This window comes from Rhinoderma darwinii, chromosome 4, assembly GCF_050947455.1.
Source record: "Rhinoderma darwinii isolate aRhiDar2 chromosome 4, aRhiDar2.hap1, whole genome shotgun sequence".
Taxonomy (NCBI): domain Eukaryota; kingdom Metazoa; phylum Chordata; class Amphibia; order Anura; family Rhinodermatidae; genus Rhinoderma; species Rhinoderma darwinii.
In genome coordinates, this window is record NC_134690.1 from 138,384,766 (window position 1) to 138,408,558 (window position 23,793).

At 39.0% G+C, this 23,793-nt stretch overlaps 1 protein-coding gene across 1 annotated transcript in view; it reads right to left on the minus strand.

The window, feature by feature from the left end:
* Positions 1–1,783: 1,783 nt before the first annotated feature.
* The window catches only part of SLC2A2 (solute carrier family 2 member 2), a 52,624-nt gene continuing 30,614 nt past the window's right edge, over positions 1,784–23,793 (minus strand). The window contains exons 6-11 of the mRNA XM_075861600.1: positions 19,073–19,235; positions 11,238–11,425; positions 8,175–8,279; positions 5,602–5,703; positions 3,913–4,116; positions 1,784–3,766 (exon numbers count right to left, since the gene is read on the minus strand). Of these exons, the coding sequence (XP_075717715.1) occupies positions 3,575–3,766; positions 3,913–4,116; positions 5,602–5,703; positions 8,175–8,279; positions 11,238–11,425; positions 19,073–19,235 (954 nt within the window). The 3' untranslated portion in view covers positions 1,784–3,574. The remainder of the gene's footprint in view (positions 3,767–3,912; positions 4,117–5,601; positions 5,704–8,174; positions 8,280–11,237; positions 11,426–19,072; positions 19,236–23,793) is intronic.

The following is a 23,793-nucleotide window of genomic DNA, read 5'->3' on the forward strand; positions in this document are numbered from 1 at the left end:
AACAAATTTATTACAAAATGTTCAGTCTCAAAGCCGGCTTGGTCCCTGATCACTAGAGGCAATAGTCTTACAGTAAAATTGGTTTTACATGGGCAGATATCGCCCGTGTTTACACATTTAAAACGAGCGCTGATCGACTATACAGCTTGTTGATCGGCGGTCGTTTGCTCCCTTCAAACGGAGGCAATGATCGTTTAGTATGGGGACAAATGATCATTACTATGATCGTTGGTCCCCATACATTTTCATCCTGTTGGTAGCACATCTCCCTGTTTACACAGGGATGATATGCTGCCGACAAGCGACCATCTTTTTGTCCTCTTGAAAGATGCAATCATCTTTGCCCTGTTTATACAGGGCAACGTTCGGGAATGAGCATTCGTGTAAAAGGTCCTTTACTGCCAACATGTTACATTCATAGGTGCATATATTATAAATGTAGTAAATTTGATACCTGGCTCTAACAAGCTATATCACAATTTTCACCAAACAACAAGATCACTCAAATTGCATCCAATTCATTAGCAATTAAGAAAACAACGCAGTACGTTAGCTTTTCATATAGAAATCCTGATGATAAAAAAAAATTCTATATAGGCCAATACGATTAGTAACAATTTACCATGTAAACTGTTGCTAGGAAATATAAACCAATGGATCCAATTCCAGTTACTTACAATGATTGTCTGCATCTTATTTTATTTTTTTGTGTTTAGATATTACAAAATATAACCAAATATGTGTTGGAGAAAAATAGATGACTAGATCTGGCTTGTTAACCTGTTATGTTCAAATGACGTTTCCTCATGTTCTCCTTATGATAAGAGGGGTGATCTTGAACAGGAAAATAGACTAAATGATGATAAATAGTGTAGTATGTGGCCATGTAGGAGGAGATTGAGAGTAAGGCTGGATTCACACGAGCATGTTACGTCCGTAATGGACGGAATGTATTTCGGCCGCAAGTCCCGGACCGAACACACGGCAGGGAGCCGGGCTCCTAGCATCATAGTTATGTACGATGCTAGGAGTTCCTGCCTCTCCATGGAACTACTGTCCCGTACTGAAAACATGATTACAGTACGGGACACTTGTCCCGCAGCGAGGCAGGGACTCCTAGCATCGTACATAACTATGATGCTAGGAGCCCGGCTCCCTGCACTGTGTTCGGTCCGGGACTTCCGGCTGAAATACGTTCCGTCCTTTACGGACATAACATGCTCGTGTGAACCCAGCCTTATATTAAAATGATAGTTGATATAGTTAAAGCATCCAAATTAAAAAATGAAAAAACATAAAGCATTCCACAATATAGTAACCCATCGCATACAGCAGTACATGTGGAAGTATAGATTAATCATGTGTTTCATGTAACTATTGTACGTTCTCATAAATGTATGCATAGAAAAATAGGGTGAACTGCTTAGTTTGTGATAATTGTGTACACTTGACTAAATGTGATTATTTGTTCTAATCTCATCCACATAGCTGGGACGTTAATCCGCTGAATATATCTCGCATGGAAAACCTGCAGCATTTCTGTCCAGTATGCAGGTGGCCTAAAGAAAATTTAAATAACTAAAATCTTAATATCCCACAGAAGAAACATTCCAGATTATGTAACGGACCAGATCTGTAAACTGTAAATATGCTGAGTGATTATTCAGTGGTCTTGACACATGATATGTAATAGGCATTCCATTTCTAAATTGTCAATTTCTAGCTAGATACCAGTCTAAATCTCAATAGCAACCTTATAAACTGAATATTATGAGATCTAAAATTTTATTTTTGAAAATATGAAGCTATGTTTTTTATTTAATTCATATAGTCCAGTTCACAACCAGCATTTTGAAACTGTTTCTTGTTTTTGCTTGAACTAGGGACTTTTTCAGGGACTGTATTTTACACCGACTGTATAAGTATTAGGAAAAGATTGCACACTCAACTTCAATGCACAAAAGCTTTGCTTGTAACACACATGAAGTACATTGCATTTTGAGACATACACTGCCAGCTCTGGTACAGCCAGCTCTGCTATATATGAGGGAGAGGCAATTATATGCCTTCAAATGTGTTGTATGTCATCTGTGTGACAATTAAAACTTTTATTCACTCACCCAAAGTGACTAAGCAAACACAGATCCCGTGAAATGAATACACTAAAGGCATATTTATCATCATTTACAGGATTAAGCATATCAGATGAAATTTCTAAAAGATGAGACGGATTTCAAACATATGGACTGAACTTTACATATGCCAATGAAGATTAATATTTATTTGTTTGGTCTGAAATTGGTCCAAAATATTGTGCATGTAAACCAAGCCCTATGAGCGCTGCTTTTGACTATTTTCATTGGGTTTTTACAGGTCTTTACATTGACCAGGATCTTCAGTAGTCTAAATTCGTCCAGTTAGCCAAAAGCTAGCAGCCTTGAGTGCAAGGAATTTGTGGGATGTCACATAGCGGGTGAGTTCATAAACTACATAAACAAGGGTCAATCCATCAAAGGGAAGCACCTAAGACACTGTGTTATCTAAATATATCCGCTTTGGACGGTCTTTTGTTGTTAGAAGGGACCCCCTCTGCTGGGTTCCCAGGAATTAGCTGTAATCTGTGGGTTAGCCCATCAGCAATCGTTCAATTCCCCTGCAGCGCCACCACAGGGGAAATTGAGCATTACACTGTATCCATTGAATTCAATAGGATCTCCTTGTAATGCTTGGACATGATGAGTCCTCCAGCAGAGAGAGACTATTTGTAGCCTCTCTGCTCCAGCTGATAAACGAGAGTCATGAATATAGACAACCCTCTGTTAACTCAAAGTTCCCTAACAGGGTATTTAAAAATATGTTTTGTTAACCGGACAACCCCTTTAATGATGGCGTCTCTGTCCACTTTCATTGTGCACAGTGACAGTTGGAATAGCCTTTGTGACCATCTTGTTGGCTATATGCTTCCATGTTCCTAAACAAAATACCTTATAGTCCGCATACTTTTCTATAACACTTGTAGGTTTATACTTACAGCTCAAGTGCAAAATGTACTGGCCGTAATCTTGTTCAATGTCATACAAAACAAAATAACCTGTCAGTCATACTATAAAATTGACCCAACCTTTCCAGTATTAAACAACTAACCACACCACCCCAAGCATTTTCACCTCTGGACTTTGCTACGAGATAATGGAATAGCTTGTCTAACTTCATGTTGCAGTCCTGCAATAATGCAAAATATATGCAAATGGATAGAACATAAAATGAGAAGTGTATGGCTTCTATACCATATCTGCCGATAACTAGGACTATTTTAGTATGATTAGAACAAAGCTGGTTGTAGTGTATTTCTCAACTGTATAAAAGAACTACCTGAGTGCGTATTTACTGCAGATATTGGCAAGGCTTTTCTATGCATTTCTCTGCTAATTGTCTCACATACATACAACGCATATTGTTTATGTTCAGCTGTATAAAAATATTGATCCATAAAAATGCCAAAAGCTCAGTTTTACCCTGTTTCTCATAAAATATTTTCTGAAATATAAAAACAAATGTCCAGATATCAAAGAGCTCAAGCATCTGTAGTTGTTCCCAGATATTCCATCTCTGTTGATTTCAGCCCCTTGAGTTTTTTCTTGCGGAACTCAGCAGCTATCTCCTCAAAGGACTTCCCTTTTGTTTCTGGGACTTTAAAGTATGTAAATATAGTAAAACCAAACAGAAGAATTGCAAATATGATGAACACATACGGCCCACACGCGTCCTAAGGATAAAAGCAAAGAGCACAGTATATCATATCATGTATTTTATGTATTCTGCTAAAAATGTAAAATAAATAATTACAGTATAAAGCTGGAAGGGATTCATATGCTTTGAAATTGGAGGTATAAATCTTGGTTTCATACTCACTGCGATGTACTGAAAACACATTCCAATGATGAAGTTACATGTCCAGTTGCAGAATCCAGATACCGCCATAGCTGCAGGTCTAGGACCCTGGCTGAAAAGCTCAGCAACAATGAACCACGGGATGGGACCAGGCCCGACTTCAAAGAATATTACAAATAGGAAGATGGCAACCATACAAAGATAGCTCATCCATGCATGGTCATGCTAGAAGAAAAAAATAAGTCTTCATTACTTCATTTTTGCTGACCTTAACTGATATCTAATTATTAGCAGGTAATAATCATTCAAAATCATTTATGTTATATATTCTGTATAGTGTTCATATAGTAATCTGCCTAATTACAAAAAAAATTAATGCCATTTGTTAAGTTTAGCAGTTTTAACATATAGTCCCTAGTTAAATGAGTACTAAATAAATTATAAGTTGGCAATACAAATGAATAACAATTAGTGTTGTCAAAATTTGCTTTTGTTAGACTTTGTTCCCATTGCACTTGAGCCTTCCATCGGAGGTACAGTATATGCTGGGAGGATTTCCAGATGTATACCTCTGATGGAAGGCTGCGACATGCCACTATATAGGCATATATAATCCTATATTAATAAAAACATACTGTGCATTATATTTTTCTGCGGGATGCTTCTGTATAGAAAAGCGTAGTCAACTACTCATTTCTATACATTTGAAAAAAAGGTAGACCCACGTATACAGGTCCAATGGATGCCAAAAGGACCCCTTTTTGGCATCCATCCGGAGAATGGAGCTCTATGGATACGTTTGGCATATGCGCTGGTAGCACTACTGGCGCATACACCGAGCATAGGGCTGAAACACAAAAGGAACAGAGCCTTACCAATAGCAGCCCTCCAGATCACTCATTTAAAAAGATTTTTCAGAAATACAATGTTTTTCCAGGTACATCGTTGTGTCCATACGTGTAGCTTTGTCCGATACTGAAGATCAGTCCTATTTACTTTAGTGCTAATATACAGCCGAGACATATTCATGGCGCCTGTACGGAAGTGTATGGAGTTGCATGACCCCCTTGTGCTGATGTCCAGGCTCGTCTGGTGCCAAGTGTACATTGCTTCTATGGGAGAATACCTAAGTGCATACGGTTTGCAATTCTTTTTCTAATGGATTTATATAGAATTCAACAAAAAAAATCTCTGAATGCCTCTATATAAAATTGAAAACATATGAAGGTAGCCATAAAACAGCATGCGGCCTAAATGAGACCATTGTGTTAAAACTATTGAACCATTTCAAGTCCATATAACTAGTTTCTAATAGATCACGCTTTTTTAGGGACGTATTTTAATAAATGACATTGACTTCGTTTTGGGGGGACAGTATTGCATAACGAATAAAAAGATGTTGTCCAGCACTGTATCCTTGTTAACATGTTTCAGACAGGGTTAGCTCTAACTCATCATGGCTATGAAGTATGACTAAGGGCTAGTTTACCGTCAGATAGATGTATGCTTTAACGTGACTCCCGGGGTCTCACCTCTTTAATAATTCTTCTTCTGTGAGAATAAACTGAACTTACTAAGGAAGTGTTCAATATCATATGTGTGTAAAGTAAACTTGATATGAACTTGATATACATTGTATTTACACTTTTTCATATTTTGTTTTATATTGGAGCTTCCGGTTTCAATGCAGGCAGTTTATATTGATCTTACCAGCAAAGCTAGAGCGATAGTCATGATCACAGCACAAACAGACATTCCTGATAAACCAATGAGATAAAGGGATCTTCTTCCGGCTCTCTCCACAAGGAACACCTGTAATGTAGCATATGGGTTTGTCACCATTATTCCAATCTAATTCATTAACGCATCCTAAGCTGTTTATAGGAAGTGGAGTTAAATAATGAAATTATTTATGTCACCACTAGGGGGAGCTGACTACATGGATTTATTATAACGTTCAATGGAAGCTGTAGGAATTCCGATGCAGTGAACTTCCTCCTAGTGGAATTTTATCATGTAACCCTAGGACTGTGTAAAGGGAAGCAGGTGAATTTGAAGATCTGTATAATAAAGCCATGACCCCAAAAAGAATTGTAAACATATTTAGATTAAATAAAATTGAAATTATGGGTACTTTTTTCTGTCCTAGGCCACTTGTATTAATGTTTGTTACCACCCAAAACAGGGATACCAATCACACGTGAATTTTTGTGCTGTCTGTAAAATATGTGTGAGTGGGGGGGGGGGGGTATTTGGTTGTCTCCATTGTGCTTGGGAACCCCCTTTAAAAACCCTGTGCTTGCCCCTGTTAATCATACTTAAATGAATGAGTACCCAATAGAAAATCTCCAATAATTAAATACTACGATTAAGCCTATTCAACAATTGACCCTTAATCAAAATTAATAGTATAGTACCACATTTTATAATACAGTAATAAATAGTAATGAGTGGAATGAAGCGGAAACCAATCCTTTTTAATACTGTGCACAAAATAATTATTAATATTACTGATTATAATATCGGTTTAGTTGTTATGTATGATATTTACAGCTATAGCCAGCTTAAGATAGACTTTAAGTTTAGCGTGCTTTTAAGTTAGCTAACATAATAGATACAGAGCTTCTTTTTATTCTGTTAGTACCTTCCATGTTTTACTATTCAAATATTATCTAGCTTGTTTGGTAATAAATAACAGGCTGCCAAGTTGCTAATGCAATTTTGTATGTGTCAGCATTTGATTTGCGCTTGACCTTGTATGCCGAGAAAAAAAATAAAAATGCTTACAGGCTAAAATACAAGAGTGCTCTGCCAGGTGAACTTATAATGTCAGGAGAGTACCTAAAACTAATATCAGCAGCACTCATGACCTAGAGTGACAGCTCTCTGTCCTCTTGACTGCCTCAATGTAGCACAACTTGCACAGCTAACTATGGGAATTATTACAATAGCATAAAAAAGCATAATCAGTCATGCCTGTTAATAAAAGAATATGATGTCTTGCAGTAAAACTTAAAGAGGCTCTGTCACCACATTATAAGTACCCCATCTCCTACATAATCTGATCGGCGCTGTACTGTAGGGGACAGCAGTGTTTTTTATTTAGAAAAACGATCTTTTTTTACAACATTATTAGCGATTTTAGCTTTATTCTAATTAGTTTCTTAATGGACAACTGGGCATGTTTTTACTTTAGACCAAGTGGGCGTTGTACAGAGGAGTGTATGACGCTGACCAATCAGCGTCATACACTTCTCTCCATTCATTTCCTCAACGCATAGGGATCCTGCTAGATCAGTATGTGCAGTCACTTACTTACACATTAACGTTACTGAAGTGTTTAGATAGTGAATAGACATTCCTTCCAGCCAGGACGGGATGTCTATTCACAATCCTGACACTTCGGTAACGTTTCTGTGGTACTTACAGCAGAGCAAGCGTAATCTCGCAAGATCTCGCTGTAAATGACAGGTTACAGCGAGATTACGCTCGCTCTGCTGTAAGTACCACAGAAACGTTAATGAAGTGCAGGGATTGTGAATAGACATCCCGTCCTGGCTGGAAGGAATGTCTATTCACTGTCTAAACACTTCAGTAACGTTAATATGTAAGTAAGTGACTGCACATACTGATCTAGCAGGATCCCTATGCGCTGAGGAAATGAATGAGAAGAAGTGCATGACGCTGATTGGTCACTGATTGGTCAGCGTCATACACTCCTCTGTACAACGCCCACTTGGTCAATAGTAAAAATACGCCCAGTTGTCCATTAAGAAAGTCATTAGCATAAAGCTAAAATCGCTAATAACGTGATAAAAATAGATTGTTTTTCTAAATATGTTGGCGCTATATAAATAAAGATTATTATTATTAAATATAAAGCACTGCTGTCACCTACATTATAGCGCCCATCTTCTTATGTAGGAGATAGGGCACTCATAATGTGGTGACAGAGTCTCTTTAATAACTGTGCTAATAAATCTGCGGATATCTGGGCTTTTTGGTTTTGAGACTAGTATTTTTTCACTCCACATCCTTTGAATGACCCTTATGCCAACTCTTGTTTGCGGACTATGAAGTTCCTTTGAGGAGGATAGTCATGCATAGGTTTTTACCACCCATTAGTTAGGGAAAAAGACTAACTAAAAAAGGCCCCAAGCAGCCACATGGTCTGCCACTGGGGTTTGTATTCTTTTTTTTTGTATTATTAATTACATACTTTTAGAAATAAATGTCGGTGGTTAACCGCTTTAAGAATTAACAAAAAAAAAATAAATTCTTACCGAAACAATGGTGGAAATTGTGTTCACTGCACCAACTCCAATGGTTGCATACACAGGTTGGCTAATTCCAGATTTATAAAAAATGCTTGTTGAATAGTAGAAAATCTGTTAAAAGATGAACATGTATTAGGATTTACATGGAATATATGCTTACTGTGTAGTAAATAGGATTTGGAAAAGGCTTTCTTTAATTTAACAGAATCTGTGTTTTAAAGACTTTTGCCCGGTTATAGTCAGTAACACAAAGAGACAAGTTTAGCAATAGCTAAATACAGACTGCACACAAACTTTTGGGTCAAGGGAAACCGTGTTATCTTCTTGTCTCTCAACAAGATTCTTTCAGAAATACATTGAACAATATAATTATATATTGAATCCATTAACCCCTTCCTGCCGCAGCTATTCGGATTTTAATTTTCACTTTTTCCTCCCCCCCTTCCAAAAGCCATAACTTTTTTTCTTTTTCTGTCAATAAAGCTGTATGAGGGCTTGATTTTTTTATTTATTTTTTTCGTTTTTCAAGGCACCATTTAGTGTACCATATACTATACTGGGGAACTGGAAAAAAATTCTCCATTTTGGGTTTAATTTTTACGGTGTTGACCATGCAATATAAACGACATGTTACTTTATTCTGTGGGTCAATCCGATTACGGTGATACCAAATTTATATCGTTTTTTTTATGTTTTACTGCTTTTAAAAAGAAAAAAATAATTGTTAAAAATAATTTTTTTATGGTGCCATATCCTGAGAGCCATAACTTTTTTATTTTTTTCTGTTGATTTGAGCGGCATGAGGGCTTATTTTTTTTATTAGTCCCCCTAGGGGACTTGAACCAGCGATCGCTTCCACTGACATTTTATTGGTATTATTGGATCTACCACTCACCGAGCAGGAGACAAAGTATCCTAAATAAATACAACCAGTCGTTATTATCGTTCACATCCATTTTATATTATCGTCTATAGCCATTTTTATTCTACTCTGTTTACACAATGTATATACATCTACTTTGTTTAATTTTAATGTAATCCCTTTGCATTGTTTTTTTTATGCAAATTAATTGAATTCCCACCTAGATGGCATAGTCCTAAAATTCCTGGCGCCAAAACCAGGAGATATATGTCTTTATTATCTGTCATTGGTCATTCATCTCTGAAGGACCTTTGGTGTTGGCAGCATTCATCCTATATGAAAAAGCGGTACATAGCGATGTTCCTATTCTGCACAACCATCTATGGAGAGCATTTTAAATCTTACAATTTTAGCATTTATGTGCATTTGACTTATTCACCTCCTTCCCTTTCCTTTTTTCCCCCAAGTGCCACTGTGGACACAAGAGTCGTGTACTGAAACTACAGAGGCAGAAACTGGGTAAACATGTCTATAGATGTGTAAAGAGACATATAGATTGGTTAGGGGACAAATAACAGAGATGTTGTAAATGGTACATAATCAAATGGGCTAAAGTTAGCTGTGGGGGCGGCACAAGGATCTGTGTTAGGCCCAATTCTTTTTATTCCCCTTATTAATGACCTTGTGGATAGTATTGATAATAAGGTGTCAGTTTTTGTTGACAATGCAAAACTTTGTAGGATACTTAATACTCATAAAGACATAGATAAGCTGGCAGCATGGGCAAAAACATGGCAGATAAATTTGAATGTTGATAAATGTGAAGTAATGCACCTAGGCCACAGTAATAGTATAAATGCATATACATTAAATGGAATAAGACTGGGAAAACAACAAGAGGAGGACCTGGGTATTCTAGAAGTAAGTTAAGCATCTGTACTCAATATCAAGCAGCAGCTGCAAAAGGAAATAAGATTTTAGGGTGTATAAAAAGAGAGATAAATACCTGTGATCCCAATGTAATATTAACCCTCTATAAATCTCTTGTAAGGCCACATCTTGAATATGGGATTTAGTTTTGGGCTTCACATTGTAAAAAGGATATAGGAGAACTGGAGAGGATTCAAAGTCAGGTGACTAGATTGTTAAATGGAATGGGATATAACGAAAGGCTAGAAAAATCAGGCTTGTTCAGCTTGGGAAAAAAGAGGGCTAAAGGGCCTTTTACACCTGCCGATATTCTGCTGGTGCAGCAAGGGCCGATCAACGAGACATCGTTGATCGGCGCTCGTTTGCTCCTGTCACAGGGAGCTATGGATGGGGACGAGCATTCGTTACTCCGATCTTTTGCCCCCATACCTTATTATAATGCTGGCAGCGCGTCTCCCTGTTTACACAGGGAGATATGCTGCCGACAACGATATATTTAACTTTTTTAAAACGATACGATCAGCAGATGTTCGAGCGTTTGCTCGTTCATCTGCTGATCGCTGCCCTGTTTACACAGGGCAATTATCGGGAACGAGCGTTCCATGAACGCTTCTCTGCCCGATAATTGCCCAGTGTAAGAAGGCCTTAAGAGGTAATCTCATTTGCATGTATGAATATTTGTGTGGTCAATACAAAGAACTAGCACATGATTTATTTATTCCAGGGACTTTACAAAGGACTATGAAACATTAATGCGGGTGGAGGAAATGTGTTTCAGGCATCAATATAGGGAAGGGTTTCTGTACAGTTAGAGTACAAACTTTAGAATGCCGTACCCCAAGGGGTAGTAATGGCAGATGCTATGGCAACAGTTAAAAAATGGCTAGATGTTTATTTAATGATACATGGCATTGAGGGTTGTAACTAATCTAGCAATGAATGACGTGTAATATATTAAGTGTAATTGAACTTGATGAACCTGTGTCTTTTTCAACCTATGTAACTATGTATTCCAGCTATTTATTAAGTACATAGTGTTGTATTTGATTATTTGGATCTAGACAAGGTAGTCATGATAACACTGTGTATGACAGAAATCCAAAGGTGACATCACTTAGCAGTATAGCTCAGGCTTTGGGCCTAAAACTTCAAGTAATCATTTTAAAATAGAAGTTAAAAACGAAAAAAAAGTTTTCACATTTTTAACGTAATTTCATACTAAATATCACCTTCTTCCTCCAACTTCAAACAATTACAGTAAATCTTAATTTTCTTACCCCATTGATTCCAGAAAACTGCTGAGACATGTGTAATACTAGTGAGACGAGGAGCGGTTGTCTGTAATTTGGAGATTTAAAAAGCTGAAGAATAGAAACTTTCTTTTCACTGGCTGCCTCCTCCTTTTCCCTCTTCATCTCCTCGATGTCTTTGGAGGAATCATAGTCTCCCCTCAGTTTTCTCAAAACTACAATCAGAATTCACGAGACAAGATTGGTAAATTACATGAATAATAAAGTAACTAAATATAGTATGTAACATTCAGGAGAACCCTGTACTGAGAATGACATATAGGAGGCACTACTAATCTTGTACTACAAATTAAAAATCAATGATAAATAACTCAAAAACGTCATTATCAAATTACTAAAAGTCTTTGAACCCATTTTATTTATGTCTTAAACAGGGATTGTAATGACTGAAATAAAAGCCATGTTTTCAACGAGTATAGTGTGAAAACAAAATATTACTTCCTTTGTTTTCATGAATCCCTTGTCATGGGCAGTTGGGAACTGAGCAACAGTTAATTTCGCCATAAACATTAAATATTTTACGTCATTTCCACGGGACTCACCGACAATCTAGGGGCCTGTTCATATCAGCATCACCCTTCCATTTATGGGTTCCACTCGACCATTCTGTCGGAGAACCCCATGAACGGAAAGGCAAACCGAAACCATAGCTTCCGTTTGCATTACCATTGAATGCAATGGTAAGGCCTCCGTTGCAGATAGTTTCCGTTTGTCTCCGTTCCGTAAGGTTTCAGTTTTTTTGTCGGAAACACCAGCACAGCCGACTGCGCTATTGTTTCCGCAAAAAAAAGGAAACCTTACGGAACGGTGACAAACAGAAACCAAGAGATGTTGACTCAATCAGAGCCAGTCCTATCAGTGAAGCAATATGGTGTGGCATATTTAACATTCTATATAGAGGAAGGCTTCGTTCACATCTGCGCCATGGTCCCGTTCCGACATTCTGTCTGAGCTTTCCGTCGGGACAGGACCCTGACTGACACAAACGGAAACCCTAGGTTTCCGTTTCCATCACCATTGATTTCAATGGTGACGGATCTGGTGCCAATAGTTTCCGTTTGTCTCAGTTGTACAAGGGTTCCGTAGTTTTGACGGAATTTATAGCGTAGTCGACAACGCTGTTGATTCCGTCAAAACGACGGAACTCTTGCACAACTGAGAAAAACGGAAACCATTGGCACCGGACGCTGACTGAACGAAGTCGAACACTGTTTTTCTCACTTATCTAGTGAACCTGCATTCAGTGAATTACTTTCTAATCTTCACGTTTGCAGATTTGCACAGGATTACCGATCAAATATTTGCTTATTCTATTATTTTTTATCCACTCTACATACCATCACCACTCAACTAGTAAATTAAGAAAATGTAAAAATGTAATGCTCTAGTGGAGCAGGATGTGCTTACATGTGGGTAAGCACATACTAGAATGAACTGTCTGTTTCTTTCTGTTAATTGAAGAAAGCAAGAATTAATGTTCCATACATGACCACATTTCTGTGAAGAATATATTGTAAACTACTAACAAACATCTTCACGAACACTAGAAATGTTCAGTTGTTTTTTGTTTTTTTTTAAAAGGTCTGCTTTGCCTTAACCAGAAACAGCGCCTCTCTTGTCCATGGACTGTGTATAAGATTGCAGCTCAGTTTCATTCACTTGAAAAGGCCTCAGCTTCAGTACCAGATATAGCGCATGATCAAGATAACGGTGAACGCATGTGGTGGGATTGCTGGAGTTTTATAAGCCAGGAATTAACCATCAGGTCTACATTAATTGACCTTGCAACATCTTGAGAAGTTTTTAAAAGGACAGGCAAATCTGACATGTACTCTACTAAGCCAAAAAATCAACTCAGAAATTTCCTGCCAATTACAGCGCCAATAAAACTAAGGCCGGGTTCACACGACCTATTTTCAGACGTAAACGAGGCGTATTATGCCTCGTTTTACGTCTGAAAATAAGGCTACAATACGTCGGCAAACATCTGCCCATTCATTTGAATGGGTTTGCCGACGTACTGTGCAGACAACCTGTCATTTACGCGTCGTCGTTTGACAGCTGTCAAACGACGATGCGTAAATTGACTGCCTCGTCAAAAGAAGTGCAGGACACTTGTTTCAGACGTAATTTGAGCCGTTCTTCATTGAACTCAATGAAGCACAGCTCAAAATTTACGGCTGTCAGAGAAGCCTCGCAAAATGCGAGGAGCATTTACGTCTGAAACGAGGCAGCTGTTTTCTCCTGAAAACAGTCTGTCTTTTCAGACGTAAAAGCCTGCTACCGTGTGCACATACCCTAAGTCTATTGTCATTTGTAGAACCCCTAGTAAATAAAAATAGCCCTCAGATATTAGAAGATATCTAATCTCTCACAATTAAGCATTTGAAAAATGAGGTTAGAGTTCAAAGTATGTTACAGAAAAATAGTCTGTATTTAGTAAAATTATACTGTACAACAGATCCTTACAACTGATACCGGGAGGTAATACTTCCTATCAGCTCTCTGTGGAATGTCACTATTCAACAATAGATTTTGTTTTCATGGGGCTTACATAAAAGTATGGTCTGCTTGGCTTCTCTCCAATTCCTAACATGACTATATACTTATTATGTGGACATAGCTACTAAACAAAATCAATAACATTTCAGTCACTTCATGTTCACGTGGCTTAATGGCAATATATGAACATGATAGGGAGTGGCTCTGCGAGGGAGCATTTAGATCACAATTCCGACATAACTGATAGCAATGTGGAACATTCATGAAATCCTTTACCTAAGGCCTTCTACAAATATTTTCTTACAGACTCTTCATCTAAAATTAGAAAACAAAGTGCTGATAGTGACATATGTGGCCCCTCACAGATGTATTTTATTACTGCATATTTATCACATCAAAATATTTCAGGTATTAGAGAATCTGGATACCATAGAGCGGGTCTTCCATTTGGGAGCCCCCAATTTTAGCCAGAGCGGAGAACAAAGAGTGTCTCTCTCTTTCTGGAGGACTGAAGGCATTTGAATGGGCACCATGTAATATCACAGTTCCTCTAAAAAGTAACCACCTTTAGTATCAATAGGTATAACCAGTAATAGAAATAATAGTATTTCATATGTCTATTGACAAATTTTATAGCACAGCTTTTTGTGCATCAATTACTTTTCCAGTAGAGATAACAAGATATACTAGACTGGTGGAAGATACAAAACTACTAAAGGTGCCCATACACATTTGATGTAAGTTGTCCACACCTGCTGATTTCGGCAGGAGTGTCCCGCCATGAAATGTATATGGGAGTGTCCTGCCAGATGTTGAGGAAAAAAAGAATTGGGCATGTTAAATTTCAACATGCCCCATCCTTTGTTCACACGTGCAATAAACCACTGTCAGAGGTGTCTGGCAGTGGCTCATTCTGCTCTCCCCTTGAAACATGTTCAGCAGGAGTCCGAAAGCCCTATAGGCCTCCCTAATCTGATGCTATATCAGGGTTTATAACTCTATAATAAGACAGTGACTGGTCTATATGTTATTAGGGGTAGAGTAGCAAGGCAAAAATACAATACACATTTGTTAAAAAACTTTCAAATGATGATTGCCCAAATTGGCCCAAATCGGCCATTTTGGATGAATTTCATTCAACGTGTATGACCAGCTTTATGCACATAATGAACTTGAGTGCAGGAACTATCATTGCATTGGCAAGACATCGGAGAATGTTGACAAAACACATACTCCCAATAACAAGCTGAACTACCACAAGTGTACAATGAGTAAAGAACTACCACCATCCATTAGATTTAAGACCATAAGTGTGTGTAATTCACTCACCCATTTTAAGCTGCTTTATAATAAAATCTATTGCCATATAATATAGAGTAGTTATATGCTGTCGTTTATAAATACCATTAGATTAGCAAAGAAGTAAGATGAAGCTGCATACTATCGTTATAATTATTCAGCCTCAGTGGCATAGCTACCCTAGAGGTATACCACATGACTACTATGGGGCCCATGGTGAGAGGAAGCCTGGCGCTGAACTACCTTTCCTGCTTCCTGGCACAGTGCAGCAGCCATTAGTGGGAGTTCAATGCATACAGATTTATACAGCTCCCATTGAATTCTATACTAGCTGAATGAATCTGAATGCAGTGAGCTCCCCTAAGTGGTGGCTGCATGCTCAAATCATTTTATTATTGTAAGGGTATGTTCTCACGCAAACGTAAAATACGTCTGAAATTACGGAGCTATTTTCAGGCGAAAACAGCTTCTGAAATTCAGACGTAATTGCTCGTACTCGCGTTTTTCGCGGCGTCCATTACGGACGTAATTGGAGCTGTTTTTCAATGGAGTCAATGAAAAACGGCTCCAATTATGTCCCAAGACGTGACATGCACTTCTTTAAGGCAGCCATCTTTTTACGCGCCGTCTTTTGACAGCGGCGCGTAAAAAAAAAGCCTGTCTGCACAGAACACCGTAAGACCCATTGAATTCAATGGGCAGATGTTTGCCGACGCTTTGGAGCAGTTTTTTCGGCCTTAACTCCAGGCGTTAAACGCCTGAATTACGTCCGTAAATAGGGCGTGTGAACATACCCTTACAAGCAGGGGATTTGGAGCTTTGTGTGTAAAAAATGCATCTCCTTTAACCCCTTCCCTCCGCACCCATTTTTCGGATTTTCACTTTTGTTTTTTCCTCCCCACCTTCCAAAAGCCATAACTCTTATTTTTCCATCAATATTGCCGTATGAGGGCTTGTTTTTTGCAGGACGAGTTGTAGATTTTCAAAGCTCCATTTTTTGTACCATATAATGTAGTGGGAAACGAGAAAAAATATATACGTGGGGTGGAATAGGAAAAAAACAGCGATTCCTCAACCTTTTGGATGGTTTTGTTTGTAAAAACGACATGTTAACTTTATTTTGCGGGTCAATACGATTACAGCGATACCAGATTTATATAGTTTTGTTTATGTTTTACTATTTTTACAAGGAAAAAACTGATTGTTAAATATAAAATTTGAGTTTTGTCGCCATATTCTGAGAGCCATAACTTTTTTATTTTTCTGTCGATTTAGCCGTGTGAGGGCTTATTTTTTGTGTGGCGAGCTGTAGTTTATATTGGTCCCATTTTAGGGTATGTGAGACTTTTTGATCACTTTTTATTTAATTTTGTTGTGGGAGATGAAGGGACCAAAAAACAGCAATTCTGATGTTTTTAATTTTTAATTTTTTCCTTTAAAGGAGTTGGAGAAAATAATATGACAATCAGCAGAAGAATAATACCACTATTGTGTGTGCTCTATATATGTGTGAAAGGGGTTTTCCACGTTCTGACAACTGATGACCTATCCACCAGAATATGATCAGTGCGTGTCCGACACCCAGACCCCGCATCGATCCGACACTCCGGCTGCCTCCGAGCACCGGACGATATTGCCGGAAGCAGATGGCTCCGGTCAAAGAATAGCGGCCGAGCTGCAGTACTGTATCTCAGCTCCTATTCTAGTGAATAGGAGCATTGCTGCAGTTCTGCCAAACGGCCACTATGCAGTGGTTGGAGCCATCTGCTTCTGGCTCCAACTACTGCATACCGTTCCAAACATCCGATGCCCGGAGGCAGCCGGAGTGGCGGATCGGTGCAGGGTCTGGGTGTCGGGCACGCACTGATCATATACTGATGACCTATCCGGTAGGTAGGTCATCAGTTGTCAGAAAGTGGAAACCCCTTTAATACTATAATCCAATGATTTGAGTTCATATTGGGTCAATACCAAGAAATTCCACTGATTCAAAAGGTCCGCTACTGAGCCAAAAGAATAATAACTGGTCAGTAGAAGAAACTGGTTTTCACTTTTAAATACATTATTATTAATATCATAACATATAACAAATACATTGAAGGTAACATGTCACTAGTCATCCTGTTTTATCTGAAGGCAGCATGAGTTAGTGACAAAGACGTGCAGCATAGGCAGGAGTTGGTGTCGAGTTTGGGAGATATCAGATATGGCAGCTTAAAGAGGCTCTGTCACCACATTATAAGTGCCCTATCTTATACATTATGTGATCGGCGCTGTAATGTAGATTACAGCAGTGTTTTTTTATTTAGAAAAACTATCATTTTTGACCGAGTTACGACCTGTTTTAGCTTTATGCTAATGAGTTTCTTAATGGACAACTGGGCGTGTTTTACTTTGTGACCAAGTGGGCGTTGTGGAGAGAAGTGTGTGATGCTGACCAATCAGTGACCAATCAGCGTCATACAGTACTCCCCATTCATTTACACAGCAGATAGCGTTCTTATTACATCACTATGTGCAGCCACATAAACACACAGTAACGTTACTGCAGTGTCCTGACAATGAAAATGCATTACCTCTAGCCAGGACGCGATGTGTATTCAGAATCCTGACACTTCTATAGCGTTTCTGTGAGATTTAGAGCAAGGCAAACGTAATCTCGTTTTAAAGAGGCTCTGTCACCAGATTATAAATTCCCTATCTTGTACATGATGTGATTGGCGCTGTAATGTAGATTACAGCAGTGTTTTTTATTTTAAAAAACGATCATTTTTGATGGAATTATGACCTATTTTAGCTTTATGCTAATGAGTTTCTCAATGGACAACTCTGCGTGTTTTACTTTTTGACCAAGTGGGCGTTGTGGAGAGAAGTGTAGGACGCTGACCAATCAGTGACCAATCAGCGTTATACACTTCTCTCCATTCATTTATACAGCACATAGCGATATAGCTATATCGCTACGTGCAGCCACATACACACACTATAACGTTACTGCAGTGTCCTGACAAGGAATATACATTACCTCCAGCCAGGACGTCATGTGTATTCAGAATCCTGACCACTTCTGTAGCGTCTCTGTGAGACTACAGCACAGCACAGCGAGATCTCGCTGTAGATGACAGTTTACAGCGTAATCTCGCGAGACTTTGCCTGCTATGCTGTAACTCACAGAGAAGTGGTCAGGATTCTGAATACATATCACGTCCTGGCTGGAGGTAATGTCTATTCATTGTCAGGACACTGCAGTAACGTTATAGTGTGTTTATGTGGCTGCACATAGCGATATGACTATATCGCTATCTGCAGTGTAAATGAATGGGGAGAAGTGTATGACGCTGATTGGTTAGCGTCATACACTCCTCTGTACAACGCCCACTTGGCCAAAAAGTAAAACACGCCCAGTTATCCATTGAGAAACTCATTAGCATAAAGCTAATATAGGTCATAACTCCGTCAAATATGATAGTTTTTCTAAATAAAATACACTGATGTAATCTACAATACAGCGCCGACCACATCATTTACAATATAGGCCATTTATAATGTGGTGACAGAGCCTCTTTAAATGACAGATTACATTGTAATCTTGCGAGATTACGTTTGCCTTGCTGTAAATCTCACAGAAACGCTGATTATTTCAGTTCCCCTGTCACAGTATAGCATTGGGTTGTCAGTGTATCCGCCCAATCCTGCCAATGGCACTGCGTGTCAGAAGTGTGCAGTGCCATCACAGCAAGTAAATTAATGACAGCAAGTAAATTAATGGGCTTCTGGCAAAACAATCCCAGTTGCTCACTGTTGTTCAATGATGTTCCATAATGAAACATGAAAAATTTCAATATAGTATTACTAATATTGCATACATTATATGTGGAACATAATTCAGTATATCATAATTTATTTTTTATTGTTATTAAATTGTATTTATTTAACTTTTTTGTTCTGTAATAAAAATACATGTTAATATTTCTATGGCATCATTTTTGACCATCACTTACTTCTTTTGGCAACTTCTTCTCTTCCAAGTTTTATATAGACATATCTGGGACTCTCTGGGCAAAAGAAGAGTAAAACGGTCTGGATCACAGCTGGGACACCAGAAAGACCAAGAAGGACAGGCCATAGGTCCTTGCTACCCAGAATAAAGTCTAAACCAACAACCTAAGAAAAAGCAACATGAAATATTTAATATCAGTCTGACAGTGGTTGTGTATTAGCAGAAACATAGTTACAGACAAAGAATAACAAAGAAATGTATATTTTAAGAACATTAAATATATGTTGTTTTGGGAAGCATTAGTATTACAATACACAACATACAGCAAATAAATTAACCTTTTATATAAACAATACAGTGAATTTATACATATGAACATATAAAATGCACAATATTTTATTACATTTAATTTAATTTATTTACTTAATGTATATACACTCCTCAACATTAAAATTGCAACACCAAGAAGGAAAAGTTTTGGAATTGTGGAAATCACAGGATAGACAAGTTAATGATATGCAAATGATAAAAAAATGGAAACAAAATATTCGAAACATCTTGATATATTCAGTATCGAGTATGAGCGCCACACGCAGAAATACACATACTAAAACGCCTTGACATGCTATCAATGAGGCTATTAAAGGTTGTCTGAGTAATATTATGCCACTCTGAATGCACTTGGGCACGCAAATCATCAAGATTGGCTGCTGGCAGCTCACTTTGCAATTGCCGACCAATTATGTCCCAGATGTGCTCGATTGGAGACAAGTGTGGAGACGCTGCAGACCAGGGTAGCAGGTTTAGACCATGCAGACTGCTCACAGTAGCACGAGCAACAGTCATGTTGAAAAACGGTTTCTGGGACACTTTGGAGAAATGGCCGTTCCACTGGTTCCACAACAAAATCAATGTAACACTTAGCTGTTAGTATCCCTGAAATGAAGACTAGAGGGATCCAACTACCGTACATTATGCCACCCCACACCATAAACCTGGGAGTAGGATTGGTGTGACATTCACTTGTGAAGGCCTCTTCATGGCATTGCCCATATGGTCTTCCAACCAATCTCCAGCTATCATTGTGTTCGAGAAGCGGGACTCATTGCTGAAGAGGATAGGCCTCCACTCCAGCCTCCATTGCCGTCTTGATGTGTACCATTATAGCCCTTGAGAGCGGTGACGTGTGGTCAATAGAACACTTGTAGCTGGACGTTTGGCTCGTAGCTTAATGTTGTGCAAATGCCTTCTGAGGATTTGTGTCAACACTGGTTGCCGCCCTAGGCTTGGGATGTGACGTCCGATTTCACTTGCAGTACAGAATGTATCACTGCGCGCCATTCTTCCAGTCAGACCATCTGTCCGTGCAGAGGTTTACCTCCGCGCACCTCTTGCTGTTATTCCCGTTCGTTGTTTTCCCAACCCCCGGGACACGCAATATTGAACAGTGCTGACATCTCGACCTAGGCGGTGTAGTAATCTGCCAAGGTCTCTAAGTTCAAGGATTCTGTCCCTCTCAATTTACTACCAGTGGCGATAACTGGCACGTTGACGAATAGGATACATCGCACAATCATCCCACACCACAAGATCCGATTTTTAACGTTTCATGTGGCTAAAACACTTGGCTTTCAATTTGGTGCTTGAAAATGTGATAATTTGCAGATCTTAGCGACACCTGCGACTTCCTCGATTTGCAGAACCTTATGGCTTGCCCTTCTTCGTGTTGCAATTTCAATGTTGTGGAGTTATGCAATGTTAAATATTTTTGTGTCAAAAAAGACAAAAGTATTACAGGTATGATATCTTAATTGGCTAAACCAAAAAAAAACAATGAATGAAAGCTTTCAGAGCACACAAGCTCCTTCTTCAGGCAGTTTACAAATGAATGACTTAAGGCCCTTTCACACCGGCCGACACTCGGCTGGTGCAGCGAGTGCTGATCAACGAGGCATAGTTGATCGGTGCTCGCCTGCTCCTGTCACACAGGGATATGGATGGGGACAAGCGGTCGTTACTCCGATCGCTCGTCCCCATACATTATTATCATGTCAGCAGCACGTCTCTCTGTTTACACAGGGAGATGTGCTGCCGACAACGATAATCTTTAACTTTTTTAAAACGATACAACCAGCAGATGATTGAGCGTTTGCTCGTTCATCTGCTGATCGCTGCTCTTTTTACACAGAGCAATTATCGCCAATGAGTGCTATATTAATGCTTGTCTGCCCGATAATCGTCCTGTGTAAAACCCCCTTTAGAAAAAATCACAACATTTAAGATGTTAAACAAAGACAATTTGTACATGAGGTGATACATCATTAAGATAAGCCGGGGCAATAAAACTGAGGTTATAGGGTTGATGACTTCGGAGTTAAGGCCCTATTCACACGGCAGGGACTGTGCGACAGTCATTTATTTAACGGGCGTCACAGTAAAAACTATAGACCCCAAATGGGGCAATTCACACGGCCGATTTTTTTGACGACCTGGTTTATGTAAAAAAACGGAACATACCCTATTTTGGGCCGTTCTCATGGCCGCACGTCTCCCACAGAAGTCTATGGGGCTGTGTAAAACACGACCGTCACTTGAATATGCTCCGAGTGATGGCCGTGTCTTCCGCCACTTGCTCTCTCCTCCTCCTCACAGTGCGAAGTGCATGTGAGGATTCTTTTTTGCTATAGCTAGTGCCACTGCCCTGTTGTAGATAGCACCCCCTGTAGATGGCACCCCCCTATAGATAGCGCCACTGTAGCCATGGCCGAGGTTTCTGCTCTTAGATGGAGCCCTGACATCACTATCCTTAGATGGACAGTGACATCAGGGGCAACTCCTGAAGTGGAATCACTGGCCAGAGGGCTTCCGCTTCTACAGGGAACTACAGTGGCACTATCTACATCTGGTGGCATCTACGGGGGGTGCTATCTACAAGGGGGCTGTGTGGCACTATCTACAGGGGGCACTGAGGCACTTCCTACAGGGGGCTGTGTGGCACTATCTACAGGGGGCACTGTGGCACTTCCTACAGGGGGCACTGTGGCACTATCCACAGGGGGCTGTGTGACACTATCTACAGGGGGCTGTGTGGCATTATCTAAAGAGGACAGTGTGGCATTATCTACAGAAGGCAGTGTGTGGCATTATCTACAGAGGGCAGTGTGTGGCATTATCTACAGAGGGCAGTCTGTTGCACTATCTACAGAGGGAAGTATGTGGCATCATCTACAGAGATCAGTATGTGGCATCATCTACAGAGATCAGTATATGGCATTATCTACAGAAGGCAGTGTATGCCATTAAATGCAACTATTTTTAAAACGGACAGGAAAAAACAGAACGGATACAAAACGGCCAAGGAAAACAAACCAAAACGGACGTTTTTATCGGCTGACACTTGGACCCTTTTGTGTGAATAGAGCCTTAAACCCTTCCCGCTCCTGAACATACTATTAGGTCATGGTAGCTGTATCATTCGCGCTCCATGACCTAATAGTACGTCACGGGAGTCCCTATTGAACGCGACTTTTAAGGGGTTAATCAGCTCCCACTATGCTTGCTGTCAGTGAGTAGCTGACAGCTCTAATACACTGCACTACGCATGTAGTGCAGTGTATTGGAATAGCAATCAAAGTAATCAAAGTAATAAAGTAAAAAAAAAGTTAAAAAAAGATGTGTAAAAATAAGAAAATAAAAGTAAAAATCCCCCTTTTTCCCTTATCAGTCCTTTATTATGAATAAAAATATATAAACAAACAAATAAACTATACATAATTGGTATCGCCGCGTCCGTAACGGCCTGAACTACAAAATTATTTCGTTATTTATCCCGAACGGTGAACGCCGTAAAAGAAAATAATAATAAACCGTACCACAATCACAATTGTTTGGTCACTTCACCTCCCAAAAAATGGAATAAAAAGAGATCAAAAAGTCGCATGTACCTAAAAATGGTAATGATTGAAACTACAGTTCGTTACGCAAAAAATAAGTCCTCGCACGGCTTTCTTGATGGAAAAATAAAAAAGTTCTGGCTCTTAGAATATAGTAACACAAAAAGTAAATAATTTTTCCCAAGTATTTTTATTGTGCAAACGCCATAATACATAAAAAAAACTATAAACATCTGGTATCGCCGTAATCGTATCACCCCGCAGAATAAAGTAAATATGTCATTTATAGCGCACGGTGAACGCTGTCAAAAAATAGACTAAAAAACAATAGTAGAATTGCTGTATTTTTAGTCAACTCGCCACTTAAAAATAGAATAAAAACGGATCAAAAAGTCGCGTGCACCCCATGTAAACTCCAATGAATTACTCAAGGTGTCTATTTTCCAAAATGGGGTCACTTTTGGGGGGTTTCCACTGTTTTGGCACCATAAGACCTCTTCAAACCGGACATGGTGCCTAATACAAAGGAGGGCTCAAAATCCTCTAGGTGCTCCTTTGATTTGGAGGCCGATGCTTCAGTCCATTAGCGCACTAGGGCCACATGTGGGATATTTCTCAAAACTGCAGAATCTGGGCAATAAGTATTAAGTTGCGTTTCTCTGATAAAACCTTTTGTGTTATAAAAAAATGGTATAAAAAGGATTTTCTGACAAAAAAAAAAAGTTAATTTCACCTCTACTTTGCTCTAAATTCCAGTGAAACACCTAAAGGGTTCATAAACTTTCTAAATACTGTTGTGAATACTTTGAGGGGTCTAGTTTCTAAAATG